Source organism: Candoia aspera, chromosome 1 (genome assembly GCF_035149785.1).
Source record: "Candoia aspera isolate rCanAsp1 chromosome 1, rCanAsp1.hap2, whole genome shotgun sequence".
NCBI lineage: Eukaryota > Metazoa > Chordata > Lepidosauria > Squamata > Boidae > Candoia > Candoia aspera.
Window position 1 is genome coordinate 171,286,167 of NC_086153.1, and position 20,731 is coordinate 171,306,897.

At 40.2% G+C, this 20,731-nt stretch overlaps 1 protein-coding gene across 1 annotated transcript in view; it reads left to right on the forward strand.

The window, feature by feature from the left end:
- The window catches only part of ERBB4 (erb-b2 receptor tyrosine kinase 4), a 559,265-nt gene that overhangs the window by 138,768 nt on the left and 399,766 nt on the right, over positions 1-20,731 (forward strand). Inside the window, exon 3 of the mRNA XM_063303051.1 lies at positions 7,386-7,572. Within this exon, the coding sequence (XP_063159121.1) occupies positions 7,386-7,572 (187 nt within the window). The remainder of the gene's footprint in view (positions 1-7,385; positions 7,573-20,731) is intronic.

A 20,731-nucleotide genomic window follows, 5' to 3' on the forward strand; every position in this document is an offset into this window, starting at 1 on the left:
AGGCAGCCTGTGACATCTTCTGAAAGTAACACTGAGTGGTATTCCCCCAACGCATTCCAAATGCCTCCCAATCATTAAGGTACTTCCCAAAGCAATGCAGCTTATCCATACACAACTTGGCATGTCAGCAAAACGTAGAGATATGCACTCTAGTAAGATTGATCAGTGGTCAATGAAGAGAGAGAGAGAGAGAGAGAGAGAGAGAGAGAGAGAGAGAGAGAGAGAACTGACCCACCATGTTTAGTTGATATAGTATTATAGAATTATGGCCAGTTCAGATACACCATGTTCGGATTAGTTCGTTTGACTCCATATGCTTCTGGGTAGGGTAGAAATCTGGAGGAGGTTCTCAAGATGGTGGGTGCTGACTTCACTTGAATGTGCCCCACAGGTTGCTTTGGGGAAGAACAGACCTGGGGGAGTGTTTATTTGCCTGACATGTTTTGGAGGTGAGTGGTTTTCTCATTTTAAAAGTGGTGTCTTGAGATGGTAATAGTGCATTTGCTAGGTAGGATTTGGCTGACTGGGTTGATGAAATCCTTTGGTATTTTGTTGTAGTGATTTGGACTTCTAACACTAGGGATGAGGCTCATGGAACTGGTACTGGGTGACTGGCACTGGGGCGTAACATGAGCTACTCCTTTCTCCTTTGCCACTGATCAACCATGTTTGGGAGAAGTAGAACACATTGTAGGCTGGTAGTACGCAGGAGGGATAAGGAAAACATTCTGTTGCACAAATCATTCCATGCCCAGAACTGCTGGTTTGGGGTGCCCTATGCCCAGACCAATACCTATACATTTGAATGTTTTGGCCTGAACTGTCAGCCCTTTGAGGCAGACCCAGTCAGGCAACAGACTCCATAAGAATGCTGGAACTCTGAATATGAGAAAGTAATATTTTATATGGTAACTGCGGCAAGATTATTGTCTGCATAAATATGGAAGAATAATGAAAGGATGTACCCACAGTAGAGGATTGGATTATAAAATTGACATTGCTTGTGGAAATGGCAGAGCTGACCAGTCTGGTCAGGGAAAAAACGATAAAGCCTTTTTTAGAAGACTGGAAGCCTTGTATGGACTTTTTGCTGAAAAAAGAAGACTGAACTGATTTTTGGATTTGGGGATTAGAAAGGGTTAAAGAGGGAAGGGAAAGAGTAAGATGGCAATTACTCAATAGAAAGAAGAGCAGAAGCCAAAATTCTATGTTTTCTTTTTTTTCCACTTCTTTTCTTTTTTCTTATTTCCTATCTTTTTTCTTTTTCTTTTTGTTCTTTTTCTTTTCATTTTTATTATCTTATTGTATTGTAAAATTCTAATAAAATATTTTTTGAAAAGAATGCTGGAACTCTGCTTTATTGATTTAGGGTACCACAAGAACTGCTACAATATGCTAACCACAGGCTGGAAATACAGGAGTTGCTTCTCACCAAAGCAGCTCCTCCCTCTCCTTCACTGGCTAGTTACAAGGAGATCAGAGATGCTCCATTCCAAAAGCTTTGACATCTGCAGTGGACATCACATAGGACATACGAGGTCTCTGAACACTGGTGTAATGGTATGTGGGAATGACCTTGGGAGACTGGGCCCAGAGGCACTACCTAGGAAACAGATAAGAGACAGCACAGCCCGCAGCTGGATAGTGGGCGGGGCAAGAGGCTCAGAAGAGACCCTCCCTAATTTCTTGGGGGTAAAGGAGACAGCAGGAGAATTATACTTTCAGACTTGCAAGGTTCTGTTGATGTAGCCTTACAGTAAAGTAGAATTAGCTCATCTGGTCAAGTTTCCTGTCTGACAAGTGGTGACTCTGTTTTGAGGTTCAATAAAGGCTCATTCACACATTGCCCCTAACAGCTTGATGATGCCTTGCTTAATCATTCTTTAAGGGCACGTCCTCAGTACTATGCCTTTGTCTCCTCCTCAAAACACAGCTGAGGCCACCTAACTTTGTGTTTAGCTGATCCAGTATTAAAGTGATGCACTCTGTTCCTCCATGGCTATTTTGGTTTCTGCTTATTCACTGGCTTCTATGGGCATTTTCTCACTCCAATCTTATGCATCCTTTTTATTAACACATGTTCACCACTCATGTGAAACAGTGCTAGACCAGCCTAAAGAAAACTCTTTTAAAGACAGGAATGGAGCAGCAGCAGCAGGAGAACTGTTTTGTAGATCAACAGCAGGCAATCTAATAAGAGCATTTATTTTGTTTTCAGCATGGTTGTTAAACTGTCAACATGGCTGTAATAGCTTCTGGTGAAGGAAGAGTGCCAAGTCTCTGATTCCTAGGCTCCCAGTGCCCAGCTCCACTCACCCAACATTAAGAAGGTGATCAATAGTTGTTTTTCTCACCCAGCAGGGGGAATGGGAACTCTTTGGGGAAGGGAAATGCAGCCACCGATAGTTGCCCTTGGCTTGTCCTAGATTAAAATAGTCTGTGAGGACTTGATTCCGAGCTAGCTGATCCATGCCTATGTGTATGTGTGCCAACCCCCTTCCTCTTCTGTGAATCAGGAATTGCAGCTGAAGACCCATGCTGGGTGGGGGGGTGTTGCCTGGTAAAGCCTGCTTTGCTGCCCACCCTGGTTAAAGCTGCTCAGCTCCCCCTCCCTGGGAGAAGGGATGCATTCTGCCACTAAAGCAATGTCATGAGTTCTCAGGATTCATCAAACAAATACAGGTTTCTTGTGAACTGTATCAACTTTGTCCTTTATTCTTTGTATAACAAGGGGAGAAAGACACCTGCCTTTTTGGAAGAGTGACTTTTCCAGTCAGATAACTAAGCAAGCAGAATTCAGCTGATGCGTAGAAACAGGCAGGTTTTCCCCCTTTGCCTCCCTCTGGTGTCTGCCTGCAAAGGAGGATAGAAGGTAGCCAGTTTCTTTCCACCTTTCCTTTGATTTATGTCCCACTTTTTTGTACAGGAACTCAAGGTGGTGTTCCTGTACAAGGTGGTGTTGTACAGTGCTCCCTCCTCTTATTTTTCCCCACAACAACCCGGTAAAGTAGGTTGAGGTAAGAGAGAGAGACTTGCCCCAAGTAACCTAGTGAGCTTTTGTGGCTGAGGGGGATCAGAACCTGTTTCTCCCCACTTCTAGTCCAATACCTAAACCTCTGCATCACACTGGGACTCCAATTTATGGCCTAATTGCTCTATTTTTATGGCCTAATTGCTCTATTTTTTTTAATCAATCCAACTGTGTCCAATTCTTGGATACTGCATGGACAGGTCCCTGCAGTTTTCTTGGCAAGGTTTTTCAGAAGTGGTTTGCCCTTGCCTGCTTCCTAGGGCTGAGAGAAAGTGACTGGCCCAAGGTCCCCCAGCTGGCTTTGTGCCCAGGACAGGGCTAGAACTCATGGTCTCCCCAGTTCTAGCCTGATGATTTAACCACTATGCAAGACTGGCTTTCTTAATTGCTCTGTTATTGTGAGATAAATATTTAACTCCCTCTTGGCAGTAGTAATGCCTCTGCAAAAATGACAGTGTGTCTCTCCTAAAATGCAGCTGCTACTAAATTCCCCCCTGCCCCAAGTTAATCAAAGGCTTTAGTTGAAACTTAGCTGGCCACCTCTCATGACTACCAATCACATCCTTTACTCTCTCTTGACAGCTATGCATCCTTGCCTTAATGACCTCTACGCAAGATGATCTTGAGTTACCTTGGAATTCCTTAGTAGACAGACACTGCCTCGTTCCCATTCTCGCTTGCTAGGAACTTTCCTTCTTTCTTTCTTTCTCACTCCAAATTCCTCATAACTATATTTCTACCAGGTTCTCAGTCCATTTTCAACTCCTCCTTCCCCTGTCTCTGTAAGGTTTTCTCTGTATGTGAAAACTCCTTATCTGGTTTTTTTTCCCCAGACTCCAGCTATCCTCCAGATACAGTCCGGGAGCTCATGTGGCAAACAGTGTTGAGTTTCTCCATTCTGTTCACAAGCAGCCACTTGTACTCAGATAGGAAGAAAAGCCATGGGAAGGGAAGTGCTCATAGCTGCCCCCAGGAGATTCTCTTGCCAGTTCCAGCAGGTTTGGCAGAGGTGGAGAAAGGAAAAAGCCTCTCCACTGCCAAAAGGAAAATGGCCCTGCAGGAGAGCAGCTAGAGTCTAAGAGGGGTGGGGTGCTGCCTGCAGCAACTTTGGATGGCCCACAGTTGCTGGACAGAGCCTAGTATGCATGTCACTTGTTCATACAACAACACTTTGGCTGGGAGAAGAGGAAAAACTCTCTTTTTAACCTGAAACAGCTACTTTCAATGTATGTTCCCTTTGCCATGGACTGGGGATGAGATACAGGTGATGTTATGAAGACAAAACATGCAGAAACAATTAATGAGACATCTTCATGCTGTGATTAGCAGTACATGAGGAAGAGCCATTAGAGCAAAACAGATTCTTGGCAGCCAATCAGAGTTTGCTTATCTTTGATATTTAAATGTGTATCTCCAGTCCCAGGGTGGACACTAGCATTCCAAATCAGCAAAAGATATGATTATCTTGTTTACTATTGCATTATTATTTCAATGGCAGTGAATTGTAGTATGCTGTCAAAGAATTGAGGTACATTTGTGAGATACTATACAGCTGATCAGTGGTTATAAAAGAAGTGTACATAGATTATCCATGTAATATTAAGGTAGCAGCAATAAAGGAAGTTGGCAAAACAGAATGGGATGGGTTATGACATGGCAGACAGACTTTGGGAACCTTCATTTTACTGATAAGCTAATTGTAATGGAATATGAGAATGACCTTGGAAGATGCGGGGTGTGGGAGAGAGATGCTGCCTAGGGAATGATTTGATAAAAGAGGGAGGAGCCCACAACTGAGTAACGAGTAAAGAAAGAAACTTAGAAAGGACCCACCCTAACTGGTTAGGTGGTAAATAGAGATGGCGGGAGATTTGTACTTTCAGACTTGCAAGATTCTGTTAATGTAGCCTTACAATAAAGTAGAGGTAGCTCATCTGGTCGTGTTTCCTGTCTGGTTTACCTGGGAGGACTGGCACTAATTGGCTATTTGCTGCTGCTGGTGAATAACAGAGTAAGTTTTGCTCTACTTGCCTTGCTCACAGCAACTCTGTACCTTGTGTCAGGATCAACCATGCTGTCCAGCACAAGTATACTGTGTGTAAGACAGAAATCCAGAGTGTAAAAAGAAAATGAGAGATTGTAAGTGATATGATCAAAAGAACATTTTAAAAAATCCCTGGAGAGCAAATCCAATACATATTTACTCAAAAATAAGGTTCCCCGTGTCCAATTATATTTATTCCCCAGAAACTATTTCAGAATTGTATTCTAAAACTTCCCTTAAGGAGGGAATGGTATAATACATAAAATATTAACAAGTTCTCTGTTACTCTAATTGCATATCTAGTTCATGAAATTCTCTAGCAGGATGGAAGAATAATACCTTTCTTCTAATGATGTTTGATAGCAACTAGTATTTAAAATATGATTTAGCCAACCAAACCATTGAACGCCCTATCCTTTGTGACAGGGGTTCTTCAACTATGGGTTGAACCTCCTGGGTTATTGTGAGCAAATTTAAGGGGAGAGTCACACTAACTCCCACTCTATCTGGACAAGCTGCTGTCCAGCCGTGCATGTGCAAATTAGGTTTGCACACCCAATGTTGGATCATTGTTGGAACTTGCATTACTAAGGGTGACCACAACATTTTTGTCTCTTCCTTCCTATCTCCAGAGGCACATTCAGCTCTTTGCTCCCCACCTGCCAGCAGCACTTGCTGACAGTCCAGCATACAGCCCATCTTTTCTCACTCTGCACCCACCAACAGCTGTGGTGGGGAGGACAGCAGAGCGGGCAAGGTGAAGTCCATATCTTTTGGATCTTCCTTGTGCAGCAGGCAGGGGCATGAAGCAGCAGTAGCAGCATCTCGAGCATATTTGGCCAGCAGGAGAATGTGTCTCTTTATGCAAATGAGGTAGTATGTCACTCTACTAAGGCAGGAGGAGGAAGGATGTTCTCCTGATGCAGCCTCTACCAGTTGCACATTGCTGTTGGAGACCTGGGCTCCAAGACAAAAAAGTTGAAGCTTTTCTTCTGGGAAAGCTCTTTCTTGCTCCTTTCCTGGATGTGTGTATGTGAGAGAGAGAGAAAGCATAGCATTGATCTCTCTACTTCCTGGTGCTAAGTTAAGGCCCCTTGTTAGCATCCAAATTGTTTTCCCCAGACTTGTCACTTTCCTATCTGCAACAGTTCTGTGAGGTGAATGAGTGTACTACTGGGGGCCCCAATGAACCTTGGGACTGTGCTGGAATTTGCCAGTCCTCCATCACTGCCACTGGTTGAAAGAATCTAGGGATGCCCACAACTCTTACTGCCCAGGCTCTGAACCAGAAGTTGCCTGGGTAGAACTTCCCTGTGCCAGCTAGCCTACTAATGCATCTGCAACAGATTCACCAAGCCTTCTATCTTGGGGTCAGGCACTAGGCCTGGTTCTGATGTGGGCAGGTTCTCCTGCTTGAGGGTGACTGCTGCACAACAGAGAAGATTATCCTGCTGTTCTTGACTCAAAGGTAGGCCTCCAAAAGTGGGGATATTTGCTGCTGGTGGTCAATAACTTCTGGATACAGGTAGGCCTCCAAAAGTGGGGAGCTGAAGGAAACTAGCCTATCTTGGCTGCTCCATACCAAATAATGAATGAATTTGTCTGAAACCTCTCCACCTCCCCAGCCCAAGAAATAAATATGTCAGACCACACTGAGACAGGGCTCTGTCAGACTTATGATCTAACAATTTCATTCACAGGTTTACAAAATTTATTTTATAGCCCCTGCTCTATTACGTTGTCTAGCATCTTTAAAAGTAAATTTGGGGGCATATTTAATAGTAGATAATTGAGCAATTTAACTGTGCCTTGAGTAAAAATTTCTTACCTATTCATTTTGGAATAAAGTTCTCTAGATCTGGTTGCACATGAGTGCTGTGTGCATTATTCATGCATGTTATATCTGTACTTGAAATTATTCTGCAGATGTCCCCTTGAAGTGGTACCAAAGTGCAGAGTAATGACACCTATAATTATGTGAGCAATACAAAATGATTTATTAAAAATATACTTCTACCATTGATTTGGAGCCCTGCTTTGTGTCCTCCCATCATCTGAAGTACATGGGTGACAATGTGAATCACAGCCTTCTCTGAAATGGCATTTCTTCCTTGCTTTTAAGTATGAAGCAAATATCACCTTTGACTTTATGAGTGGTTTACTATTGCTAGACTTTTATAAATTTCATCTACTTTTAAATGATGAATAAATAAATGATTCTGGTATATTGTATAAGATCCTTTGGAAATCGGAAATTGGTGAGTTGGAAATACTTTAGTTCACAATAAAATCTGTGTTTGTCTTTTGCAGTCTATCAGAGAAGTCACAGGCTATGTCTTGGTAGCTCTGAATCAATTTGAATATCTTCCTCTGGAGAATCTGCGGATCATTCGTGGAACAAAACTGTATGAGGATCGTTCTGCATTGGCCATCTTCCTCAATTACAAAAAAGATGGGAGCTTTGGACTCAGGCGGCTTGGGCTGAAGAACTTGACTGGTAAGGAAAAACACAAAGGTTATGAGAGAATTGCTTGATCCTGTTGGCTGGTAGTTGCAGATCTTGGAAATAAGTACTGCAGTATTTTGGTCTACAAAGCAAAAAAGAAGAGAACAGGACAAACAAATAAGCAAAAACATCAGTTGCTCTCCTTTTGTGCCAAGCATCTGTTTCTTCAGTAACAATCCTGACAGATTGTAATTTGACTGGTGTCAGTTGACTGTCTGTCCTATATGTAAATCATTTTATCAGTAGTGAGGAACCCATGCCACTCTAGAAATTGCCAAACTATGTCTCTAAGCATCTGGGATCATGGGCTATGAATCAGGACTCCTGAAAATGGTAGTTTAATAACTGGAGGTTATCAGTTTTCCTTCCCCACACTTGTCACCTTATTTATTATTGATATTGGAGGAAACAACACAGCTGTGAGCAGTTGCAATATCAGTCATATGTCACATGCTTGGCTTACCTATATTGACACAACAGTGCCATGAAGCCTTTTATCTAGATCTGTTCTAGATAAACAGTCAATATTCTGGCTGACTTGGAAACAGATTCCATTAAAGGCATGGAATTTAAATGGAACTGATTGCGTGCAGGACCAGATTGTCAGATGTCTGAAGTAATCAGTTACCACAGACGTACACTTCTACGTGGTATGCAGTTTGGTACTTGTGCACAGCTGCTGTTATCTGCTTATTTGACAGGTGGGCTTTAAGGCAAATGACAACTTTCAAAGGATAAATATCTTGCATGAGGAACAGGTATCAATATTAGCTTTCCAACTACAGTGAGATTACCATTATCACTCTTTTTGTACTGCTGGAATACTTGATGAAAGCTATCATCCAATTCAATTTGGAAGACACAAACTAGCAGGGGTGCTTTCTCCTCCTCACTTAGGAGCAGTAGCAGGAACTTCAGTGCTGGGGAGGAAGAAGGCACATAGAATAGGACATTAGATTATCTGAAGGAATGTTCTGCATTTTGGACCCCTTGGCAAGCTCATCTCTGCAAATTGCACTTGTAGGAAGCACAGTAACTCTGTGTCAGACAGCGTAGGTTACACTGAAAGGCATGGAACCGTTTTTAAAATGCAACCCCCAAGGCCATCATTTGACATGAGTAGAGATGGACGCACCCACCTACCTCTGACCAATGTGCCTTTCTGTTATACCTTCAGGTTCTTAGGCTTTAAATGGCACTCCAGGGAGTTGCTAATTAGCTGGGTGACCCAGCTGTACCATTGAAATTAAAAGTATCCTAAAACAACTCTGCTAATTGTAAGTGCAATCACATGCTGATTCAGCAAAGCAGGAGAACCTTTAAATACATGCGGGTGGGTGAGAGGTAGGGAACGTTTGACTTAGCTAGAAAAGGTGCAAAAAGAGGAACTACAGGGATTAGAATGCTAAAGCAGCTCTCCCTGTAAGAAGGGACTTTAGTGGTTAGGGCTCTTGAGCGTGGTACAAAGGAGAATAAGGGGAATGATAGGTTAATGCAAAATCATACTAGGCATGGATAAAAGAATAGGGGGAGGGTTTTCTCCCTCTTTCATAGTGTTGGAACTCAGAGTCCTCCATCGAACTAACAGTAGATGTCATGAGTACTGATGGTGAGCAGGAGGGGGCCCCTATCCAGGGGGGAAAACACATGCGTAGTTTAGAGAATTTGAGCTGTCATTCAAAGAAACCCAGCAGAGACCCGCCTTGAGTTTTGGGGTTTATCTGCCTGGGTTTTCCCACGCTTCTTCAGTTTGGTAGGATTTTCTGTCTACAATAGCAGTGATAAAACACTAGAGACTTTCTCCTCGTCTCGGCGTGGTCTTTGCTTAGTCAGGACAGTAGGAAGATCCAGGACCAACAGAAGGAAATACTTTTTACACAGTGCTTACCAGCAGTTATGGTAATGTCATCCAGCTTGGATGCTTTTAAAAGAGAATAGGACAGGTCCATGGACAACCTAGCTACTAATATTAATGGCTGTTTTACTACCTCCTGAATCACAGGCTGCCTGCTTTAGACACTGGTTGCTGGGAAGCAATATTATGCTCCACCCTAGGCTTGTGAGCAGCCCAAATGGATCCAGTTGGCCACTGTGTAACACAGAACATTGAACTAGATGGACCTATGGTCTGTTCCAGAAGGGATCTTTTTATGTCCTTGTGACTTGAATCAATAGTCACCATAGTTTTGGATGAAATAATTAAGGCTATAAATTAGGAATTCACCCTGCATCAATCACTATTAGAAGAAACAAAACAAAACATGATATCGTACAGAATTTATCACACTCTTGAACAGCCTATTTTCAACTAACTAATAGCATAATAACATGATGTCATTGTGCAGTGAGACCATCCTGGAAGCTGAAATTTCCTTTTGATAGTTTTTAACAATATTGGGACTACCTATGTCTAACTGTTGAATGATTTGAGAGGGATTTTGTTTGGCTGTTGTCACTTTGGTTAAATTGTCTTATAGTTAAATTGTCATTCTCTCTATATAATTCCATGTATTTCTAGGTATAGGATTGACTGCAGCTGAGTGAATAAACAGGAAAAGCTAATAGGAGTTTGGCAGTAGAGCTCAACAAAAGCAAGACATAAAGAAAAGAGAATGACTAGCAGAGCTGTGTGTTTTAAAGGATTGTGGGGGTATAATGGTCACTTCTTGAATAGTTGCTGATTGCAAGGTGTGTGGTCCTAAGAGCTGCTGATTGTACATTATGGGAGACAGAGTCACTGTTTCCTGCTGAGCAAGCAAAGGCCTTTAGGAGGAATATAAATTGTGGAGTCCTGGTGCTCTCTGAGCTTGGTTGCTTGCTTGAAAACGTCTCATTACCGGACTAGGCAATAGCATCAAGATTTTCTTTAAAGTAGCCATCTGGTGCCCTCTAGTGTCTAACCTTCAAAGTCTTGTTATCAGCTTAAAATATAAACAAAAGAATTTTTCCCATGAGAGAGGATCATTAATTAACTTCAAAGTCTTTCTTTAATTCAAATCCATCTGAACCCTTAATCCATTTAAAAAATTTCCAGTTCAGTACTATAATCACCTTTTTGCTATATACTACAAAATAGAAAGTTCTTACAAAACTTTAAACATGTATTCTTTCTTTCTATATGGATTGAAGAAAAACTCATCCCATGAATACCAGACTTGAGGTTCTGAAGACTTTTTGATCTTGAACAAACAATAAAAAAAACCCGTGAAGTGATTTAAAAGATGAGGTTTGGTTGAACTCTGAGTCCATAAAAGGCTACATTAACAGCTCAGGGCATGATGGAATCCCACAACTCCCATTGGATCACAAGAGACCACAAAAACATTGGTTTCTGCTGTCTATTCACAAAAAAACAGGTGCCCGGAGTATCTATGGGTAATGTCAAGTTGTCTCCTTAATCAGGAGAGAATTTTCAGCAGTCCAGATCCAGTATCCAGCTGCCTTTTCAGCCGTAATGCATCCTGCAATCTGCAGAATGTCAATTTGCCATTCCTCACCGGAAGTGACCGCCTTCATTGTCAATATTCTGAAGCTTAGACAATGTGAAATAAATCACATGAATTTCAATACAAAAGTAAATATGATTTAATTGGTATACTGGAGATTTGGTGGTATGACTCCTGTGACTGGAATACAGCAACTGAAGAATACAGTTGAATACAGTTTATTCAAAAGGAACAGAAGCAAATAGAAAAGTAACAGGATTGCTAAAAGTGAATGGACTTGGTGATATAGTAGAGAGCATTTGGGTTAAGTGGAAAACAACAATAAAAATAATACTGTTGTCAGAGGTTGTTATCCCCAACCAAGGAGAAGATGTGGTCATTCTTTCCAAAAGCAAATTGCAGGATAGACACAGACACAGACACAAAACTATATATAAAAGCAATGAAGAACTTTACTTCTCAGGACATCTCTTGGAAGACAAACTCAGACAAGCGCAGTCCTTCCAGGAAATACCTAGCTTTCCTTGTTGACAGCTTTCTCTTTCAGGAGAAGGAAGGCACTAGATGTTAACCAACATGGAAGTCTTAGTGAAGAAAGTGGAAGTAACACATAGACTAAGGAAAGTGGCCATGCCATACTGGAGATCTTGATTTTAAGAAAAGTTAAAGCTGGGTATGATCAAACATATATCTTGGACTTCAAAACAGCAGGTTTTAATCAACTCATGAAATGAGAAACTAATAGAAAAAAATGACTAAATATAGGCAGGAACAATTTTAAAAGGAGATATTAAAAGCATAGCTGCAAACAATTCAAATAAGGGAAAAAAAATGAAGCCCAGCAAAAGAAGCCAATAAGGTCTTACAAAAAACTTCGTAAAGACTGAAAAACATAAAAGGATGTGGAAAGGACAGGTTGTCAAGGTCAAGTACAGATGGGTTGGCCAAATCTGTAGAGTTGATGTCAGGAAAGCTGAAGTTCAGAATGAGCTGAGGTTAGCAAAGGTTAAGAACAACAAAAGGATTATTTAGATGTGTTCAAAATAAAAGGATTGATTAACAGAGTAAAAGCACAGCTACTTACTTAACTCCTGTTTGGGTTCAGTCTTGAAAAGAGGGCATGTAGACCAACAGATAAGTGTGAACAGCAGGAATAGACAAGACAAGCTGCAGTGATAGAATGATAGAAAACATAGTCAGAGAATATTGTTTTTAATAAGTTAAATCATTAGGGCCAGATAAATTGCCTCTCCAGGACCAGATAAATGCTTATGGTTTGGCTGAATGTTTATATCTTGGACAACAGGTGAAGATGACTGGAGAAGGATATGTCCCTATCAGTGTAAGGGGAAAAGGGGGGATCCAGAGATACAGATTAGTCAATATGTAATTGAAACCCAGGAAGATTATAGATGAATTCTGTAATCAGTATTATAGAAGAAAGTATTGTGAAAACGATCTGGTGATAATAAAAAGGCAGCATAGATTTCTAAAGAACAAATATTGCCAGACAAACCTTATCTCATGTTCTGATTGGATAACTTCCTTAACAGATTACAGGAATATTGTACACATTCTCATTTCAGCAAAGTATTTGATAAGATATCCCATGCCAACTTGATTTGCAAGCTAATTAGGTGTGGAATACATGACAATTAAATGGACTGATAATTTATTTGAAAATCATATTCAAAAATTCTTATCAGTGGTTCTGCATCAAAGTTATGTGTCTTATATTCTTCAGCATTTACATTAATGATTTGGATAAAGAGGATTAGGAATTCTTATCAGAGTTGCAGATGTCTGAAAACTGGCCAGGATAGCTAATATCCTACAAGATAGAAATAAAATTCAAAGCAGTCTTGATAGGCTAGAGGAGTGGTATAAAAAGGACATAAGGAAATTTAAAAGAGATAAATGCAAATTCTTCACTTAGGAAACAAAAATCAAATGTATAAGTTGTGTAAAATAAATAAAATATAAAAATAAAATAAAATAAAATATAAAATGTATAAGATGGGGAATGCTTGATTTGGTAATAATCTTTGTGAAAAAGATATTGGAGTAGTCATTGATTACAAACTGAATGTAAGTCAGTAATGTAAGTGTGATCTGGCTATAAAAAAGTCACCATTTTAGGTTGCATCAGCAGAAGTAAGGTTTCCAAATAAGAGGAAGTAATTATTCCATTCAAGCACTCTGCCTTCTTTCTGGCACCATAATTTAGAAAGAATTCGCAGAAAGTAGAAGAGGTTAAGAGAAGGGCAACAAAGATAAAAAGGGACTAGAAACGAATTCCTACAAAGACACATTGAAGTAACTGAAAATGTTTAGCCTTGGGAAGAAAAGACGGAGGGATGATATGGTGGCATTATTCAAATACTGTATCTTAAAGGATGCCGTCACACAGAAGAAAGTGGCAACCTGGTCTTTATCTTCCCAGAGAGCAAGTCATGAGACAATATATGTAAATTACAGGAAATCAGATTTCAGTTGCATGTTAGGAAAAAAACCCCACCTCTTAACATTAAGAGCAGTTCATCAGTACGACCAGTTGTCCAGAGGTGATGGACACCCTTCATTGGGTGTGCTCAGGAACAGGCTAAACAGCCATCTGTCTGGGATGCTTTTTCACCATTTTGTTTTTTATCTTTTTAAATTAATTTGTTTGTATTTTAATGGGCAGCATACATAATAAAACAGTTTAAATACATAAAAACCATTAAAATACAAACAAATTAAATTAAAAAGATTAAAAACAGATTGTAATGGTTGCCTATTCTAAAACACTATCAGACTCATGAGCAGGAATTCAAAGATATCTGATTTATTAAAGAATAGTATGCAGGATCACAGAGAAAGCTGAGAATGATAAAAGCGTCCCAAATGCAAATGAAATCCCTCCCCCCCGTAAAATCTTCCCAAGTTCACAATCCCAGGTGCTCCTAACGGCTTCTGATGGTCTGTGGGAAAAGTCCTTGAACAGAGAACATAACCCAAACACATTCCATTGTAATGAATTCAGATACAGAGCTTGGTACAAGGTTTCACAGCAGCTCCCTCCCAAACAGAAACGTGCGTCAGCACCATGGCATGTGAAACGTTACAATGTATAGTGTACATTGAAACAGTGAACATGACACAGATGGGCGGCCATACAAAAGTGATAAATAAATAAAATACAATGGGATGCCTGCACTGAGCAAATGATAGGACTTAATGGCCAGATTGTGCCATCCTCTTGTATGATTTTGAAAAGTATCCTTATTTATGAACAGATAAAGAGGTCATAACTGGAAATAAAGTAACTGGACCCTGATTTTTAGATACATTTCTCTTGCCCAAATCATGATTACTTTTGAGTTATCTAATAATACAATACTGTTAAATTCTTTTAAGAATGTTATGTTTATTTTATTTACACCATGTAAATAAAATGTACACCATGGATTAAGACTGCAAAAAGCCAGATCTGCAGCTATTTAAATATTTCAGATATTCTGCTTAAATTTGGTTAGCCTTCTATTATGGGTAACAAATGAATGAATCATTGAACAAATCAACTCAGAGTTCTCATTCAAGGCATAAATGACCAGGCTCAAATTATCCTCCTTTGGACACATTAGATGAAGACCCAGCTCTCCGGAGAAGGCTCTAAGGATTGGAAAGGTGGAAGGAAAGAGGAGGTGGATGGACTCAGTTACAGTGGCAATGAATGCAGCGGTGGAAGATCTGAAAGACCAGGATAGGGACAGATTGTCATGGAGAACAGTATCTATCTATCTGGTGGCTAGGAGTCGAAAATGACTTGATGGCATATAATCAGTCAAATCTATTATGGATATATATTGTCAATTTTACCGTTGCTGAATAGTCTCAGATTTGGTCTCCCAATCTAATAAGGTTGGCAAGGTTCTTCTTTTGCAATGGTGTACCAAAGCAACTGTCAGCATATATCATATAAATTATGGTATTTTTCATTTATGTTTTTTGGAGCTATTTGTTTCTGAAGCCAATTTAGTGGCGTGCTAGAACCACTGAAATGGAGCAGAGCCTATAGCACAGCTGAGAAGCTGGCACAGAAAAAGGAAAGTTATGTTAGATAGCTTCAGTGAGCTTGCCAGAGAAACACAGGTTATTGATTTTACACATTCAGCGCTCCCAAGCATAAAGAATCACACACTTAGACAGATTAGGTTAAGATAAGTTAAAAAAAAGTTTCTTACTGACTTTATTGTTGCTTGTGTTTCATCCATCTTGGTGGAAAAGATTAAGTTTCTTTGTTCTTCTTTTCTTCCTAAATACATAGTTTGCCCTAAACTCTCAGCCCTACAGCTGCCAAGAGCTGTGTGGAAGAAAGGGGCAGAATTCTTCATCAAGGCCCAAGCACATGGCCCTGATGAATGGAGAGCAGAGCAGCATGCTTGCTTCTCCCTGGGTGGAAGAAGGGGAAAGAGAGAAAGAGGAAGTGGGAGTGGGAGTGGCAACAAACTGCTTCCTCAGAGTTGCATTGTGGGACAACTTAATTTACATGTTAATTTACATGCAAATGAGGCATGCTGGATTTGCCAGGACTTCCAACAGTTTTTTCCAAGATGAGGAGAATTTATCAGACAGGGTGAGCTAAGCTCGGTACTTGCCCACAAACACCTGTTTTGGCCAATATTTCAGGCATCAGAGTCATGCTTGGACCTCTAGCAAGGCCCAGCAAAACTCCAACCAGAGGAAAGAGTTTGCCACTGGCCAGGGTGCAGGGCATTGGGGGTGGGAGATCACACAAAATAGATCTCAGAAATTTGGACTGGATTGTTTGTAATGCAGATGTGTCCTTGGTGCAAAGTAATGCACCATGCAAGAGAAGGCTTACCCCCTTGGCTTTGAATAGTTTGCTGCTCCAATTATTACCCCTATCCCTAGCAAATTTGATTATAGCTTAAGTGGCCTTTTGTGCCCAGAATAAGAGCCATAAAATGGATGTTTCCAGGTTAAGGAAGATTGGAAATAAATGCTTAGATATTTGAAGGAACCTGCTCAATTTGAATATAATTGATTTTCTAGGTATGCAAAACATTAATATGGCACTTCCCAAATATAACCATCTTAGTTTGGGAGTAGTTAGTTTTCAGCTTCTCAGCCTTTTGGCTAAAATCAAGTGTAGCAATTTGATATAGCAATTTTATGTGTGTATACTTTCTGAAGCTTTTAATAGGCAACTTTCTTACATGTACACTGTTCCTGAGTAGCTTTATAATTCGTTATAAAGTATGTAACCTGTGTTCTGATTGATAGATTAATCCAGAAAATATGAACTAGGCCATTTAGTTTAAAAATGCAGGCTACAGTAAATTCTCCAGCATCCTTATTGTTGAATGTGCCTAAAAGAAATATTGCAGGGTGGTGTCCCATCTGTACTGAATGTCAGGTGGTAAATCGCTGATTTCCAAGCACTTAACCCTTAGTTCAGCTTTTCAGCTGAACTTGGCAGAAGACTCATGAACTTGATTTAGTTAGATTTGAATTTTCAAGGAAGAGAAGAATGAAGCCTTGTGTACAGCGGTTGATTGCATACTGCAGTGATGTCAGGGACTTTATGTATTTTCTCAGAAATTTGAATTCTAGGCAGCTTCTTCCTCCCACCCTTCCAAATAAATGGATACTTGCCATGTTACTTGGTGGCCTTGGGCAGTTGTGATATTGTAACTCTAACTGGGAACTGCTAGTTCTTTCCTGACCAGCTTACACATATAATATAAAAAAGTATGCCTTTTTTTGCAAGCATGCCATTTTGGGGGGGAAAATAAATCTGATGGATTTCTTTCATTCTTAATTAACCCTGACTCCTCATACACAGAGGTTATACTATAGAAGATTTTAATATATTACACCAGCATTTACAATTGTGTCACACGAAACAGGATTCTCTGATTTGCTTAAAATTTCCGCTTGAACTTGTGGGATTTAAATGCTGTGACTCTCTAATAATTGGGGAAGATTTCCATTGCTAAGGCAGTATGAAGTTTATTTTATTTATTTTATTTTTTATTTTTTATTAAATTTATACACCGCCCATCTCACTATAAAAGTTCCAGTCCATCAGCATGAAACCTCTGCCAACAGTAAGCCCAAAGACGGGATGTTTTGGCGGAGGATGTGGTTCTAATTCACTAATGCAAATTCAGATTGCAAGGTCCAAAGGTCCTCGGTTCTCCTAATGGAACCCCAGGATCAAGTCCCACAGCTGCACCATTCTGGAACAGGTTTAAGTAATTTTTCCCCATTTGTTTCACTTGGTGAAGGAAGAACAAGTTCTGCTGGGCAAATAGGCCCTCCCCACTCTGTCCCAGCTGGTGTGAGGCAAAGAGTCCTTTGGAAGGAGCAGAGAGTTGGTCACACGTTTAGGTTGGCCTTTAAAACACCAGCCTTGTATTTTAAATCCATATTACTTGCATGATATCTGATTGATGGAGGATTTAAAAAACAACATAATTGCATAGGTATCCTGTACAATTTAGTATAATCTCACAGAAGGTCTATAACTTTTGCTCGGTCACTGAAATACCAGTTAGAAATGTTCTGATTGAGAAAAAAGTCTCAGTCAAAGCATATTAAGTGTTTTTACTATGAGCACTTATTAAAATGCAAATAGTTAGATGTCCTATCTGTTGCAACTGGGACTTCTGATTTAGGGAGCTCAAAATAATTTTCTAGATTCACAGCCTCTCTTGACCCCAACATGGCTCTCTGTCTGTCTCTCTGTCTGTCTTTATAACAGTGATGTTGGAACAGGCACACTGCTGAGATTTCAGCAGAGTGTTGGGCTGGGTGTGATATCTGCAGTTGGATCTTCCTGTCTTTCTCTCTCCACCCTATGAGGCTGAGACCATAGGACTGCAGCCTTGGTCTGTTGATTAGAATTCATAGGATTATTTGATTAAATAAATATTAATCAGATGATATTCTTACTCTACAGACCCAGGAAAAAGTTGGTGAAAGTGCAATAAATTAGGCTGCTGCTTTTCTTAGTTGAGTCAACGTTAGAAGGTCTCTAGTGGCATTGCTCAGTGTGTCTTGAAAACAGTATTTTCAGAATGTGGAAAAGCCCCATCTGAGTAAAACACTTCCTGTGTCTGATTCCCCTGCTTCTTCATTATAAATGACCTTGCGGAAAACAGAACTGGAGCTGTCTTGGAAAAAGGGTGACAGCCCAGGACAACACTGGTCTGGTTCTTATTCAAATGATGGAAGATCCCCATTATAATATAACTCACTAATGCTATATTCACTTAGGAGGTGTCCCATATTTTCTTACAAGTAAAGAAGAATATTAAGCAGAGACCAGTTCCTATAAATTATGCATATGAGAATAAGTAAAGCTGCACAGCTATTGCTAAATCTTATGGGCTTCAAGATGTAATATCTTTGATTACACTTCTATAAAACCATAAATCCTAGCAAAGAGTTTCCTGTTCTACATAAAGTTGGGCCAAGCCTTGGAGGAACGTCTTCCACACCCTAAATTCTATTAATAGAGACTTGAATTCTCCCTTCTAATTTCCTTAAGGTTTTTATTTCCTGCCTAACAGATTTGCCACCCTCCACTTCTCAGGATATTTTAGAATTTCTGTCAGTGGCATTTTTCAGTTTATGTTATTGTTTGGAGTTGCCTGAAAATACTTTTTCTCCCCTTTCTGTTAGATTCCTCACCATCTGTCTGCAGTGTTTTTATTGATTTGAAAAAGCCGCAATGGAAGAGTTACCTGTGACAATTTCAGTTTAATTTCAACTTTAATTGAAATGCTAGAAGCCAAAGCGATTTCCAGAGATTAGGGCTACCATACCTGGACTGACTGAATCCAGATGACCAGAAACCTCTGACTCTTTGCTGCCATCTATTGGCTATCTGGATTTTTGTAACCCAAATATGGTAGAAAGACAGAGACAAATTTATAAATGAAAGACAAACACTCAGAAACCTTGATCACTTTAGGAATAATTAGATGCAAACACACTGCATCCCACCTGAGATTTTAACCACAATGGCCTTTTTAAAAAAATACTTCTGTCAAATTGAATGAAATTAGTGAAAACGTTGTTAAGCGAGGACTACCCATATTTGGTTAAAGGACTTGCCATGTTCTCATTACAGTGGGCAATGCAGAGGTTTCAGTTTCAGCTTTAAAGGTGCATCTGTGGCAACCAGACCTGCTTGAAGAATATTAGGGTGAGGGAAGCCATGAGTTAGGAATTCAAAGCATTATCAGACTATCAGGATGGAAGGGCTAACCCAGAGGCAGTAAGAAGTGAAGCAGCAATGAAGAAATGATACATTCTAGGAAGCTGCTTAAGACAATTCATTTGCCTCGCCCTCTAAACATATTCTGCAGCCCTTAAAGCTTTCTGTACCTTTGAATAAAATAACTGGTTCTGTACATCCAAGCATGCCTGGAAAGGCTGTGGCCCCCTGAATTTTTAGCAGTGGGGCAAAACAATGAGCTAAAGTTTTGAAAGCAACTGTTGTGTCTTAGTGTTCAAACAGCCCACACCCATGACCAGGATACAAAACCTGACTATCTGCTGGGGCTCAGTACAGCCTGGCATGACTCTGAAAGTGTGAAAGAGCTGGGAGGGATGAAGAGATATACACTTATACGTTTCTAATAAAGGAGTCTGGAAATTTAGAGACAGTGGGTTTTGTTTGAATCATTTCCAGAGCAAGGCACACCACCCTTCATCTCTAATTATGGTAGGCATGTTGTCCAGGAAGGTTTAAAACTGCTATTCATTATCAGAGGGGTGGATTTAATAATATGAGTTATGTGCTGTTGGCTCCAGCATCCTGTTAATCAGAGTGTTCATCTTAAGTCTAGGACCTGTCCTTGACTCAATCTGTTGTCCAAAGCTTGCAAAAGCAAGATTGTGCCAACAATAATAGAAAGTTCCAAGTGTTTTCTGCTCCAGCCTCTGAAAAATCACAGAACTGCACAGGCAACATATACCTCCAATGTTCAAGCCCAGCTCTCCTTAAAAACCTTGATCTTGAGGCAGTGTATTTCATGATTAGCAGGGGGGGATTATGTTGGGCTTGCTTTCTGTCTGTCATTTTGTTCAGTCACTCGAGGACTTCTGTACGACTCTGTCAGTACGGGGGACTTGCTTCTAAGTCAGCCTGCCTAAGGAAGCCCTGCTGTGGCATGCAGAAGGTGCCTCAGGAATGGATTCATTCCGGCTGTGGGAGAGCAGGAGGGATAGTTCAACACATCTGCAGGACATCATGGATTAGGAAAGGCTAGGATACAGCAGTCGTTTGACTAATGTCAATAAATCACATTTCTAAATACATACACATACTTGTGACCGCAAATACAATTTTTAGCCAATTTGTGATGCTCCCTTGATGACTCTGAAATCATCTCCTAATAAATTGTGTTTGCTATAAGATTTGGGTTTTGTTTTTGTTTTGCTTTGTGTTTTTGCTGAAGTGCCTTTGTTTCATTACTCAACTGCCAGGCGGTCAAATAATTTGTTTTGCCTCCCTGTACTCATATGCATCTACTCAGAAGAAAGCTTGACTGGGTTCAGTGGGATTTACTTTTAGGGAATAGGGAAAAGATTGTAATTTCAGTATCTTATTAATAAATTAAAGAAGAATAAAAACCTGCTCAGTGAAATGTTGGGGCCACCAGATCTGGGCTGCAAAAAGCTAG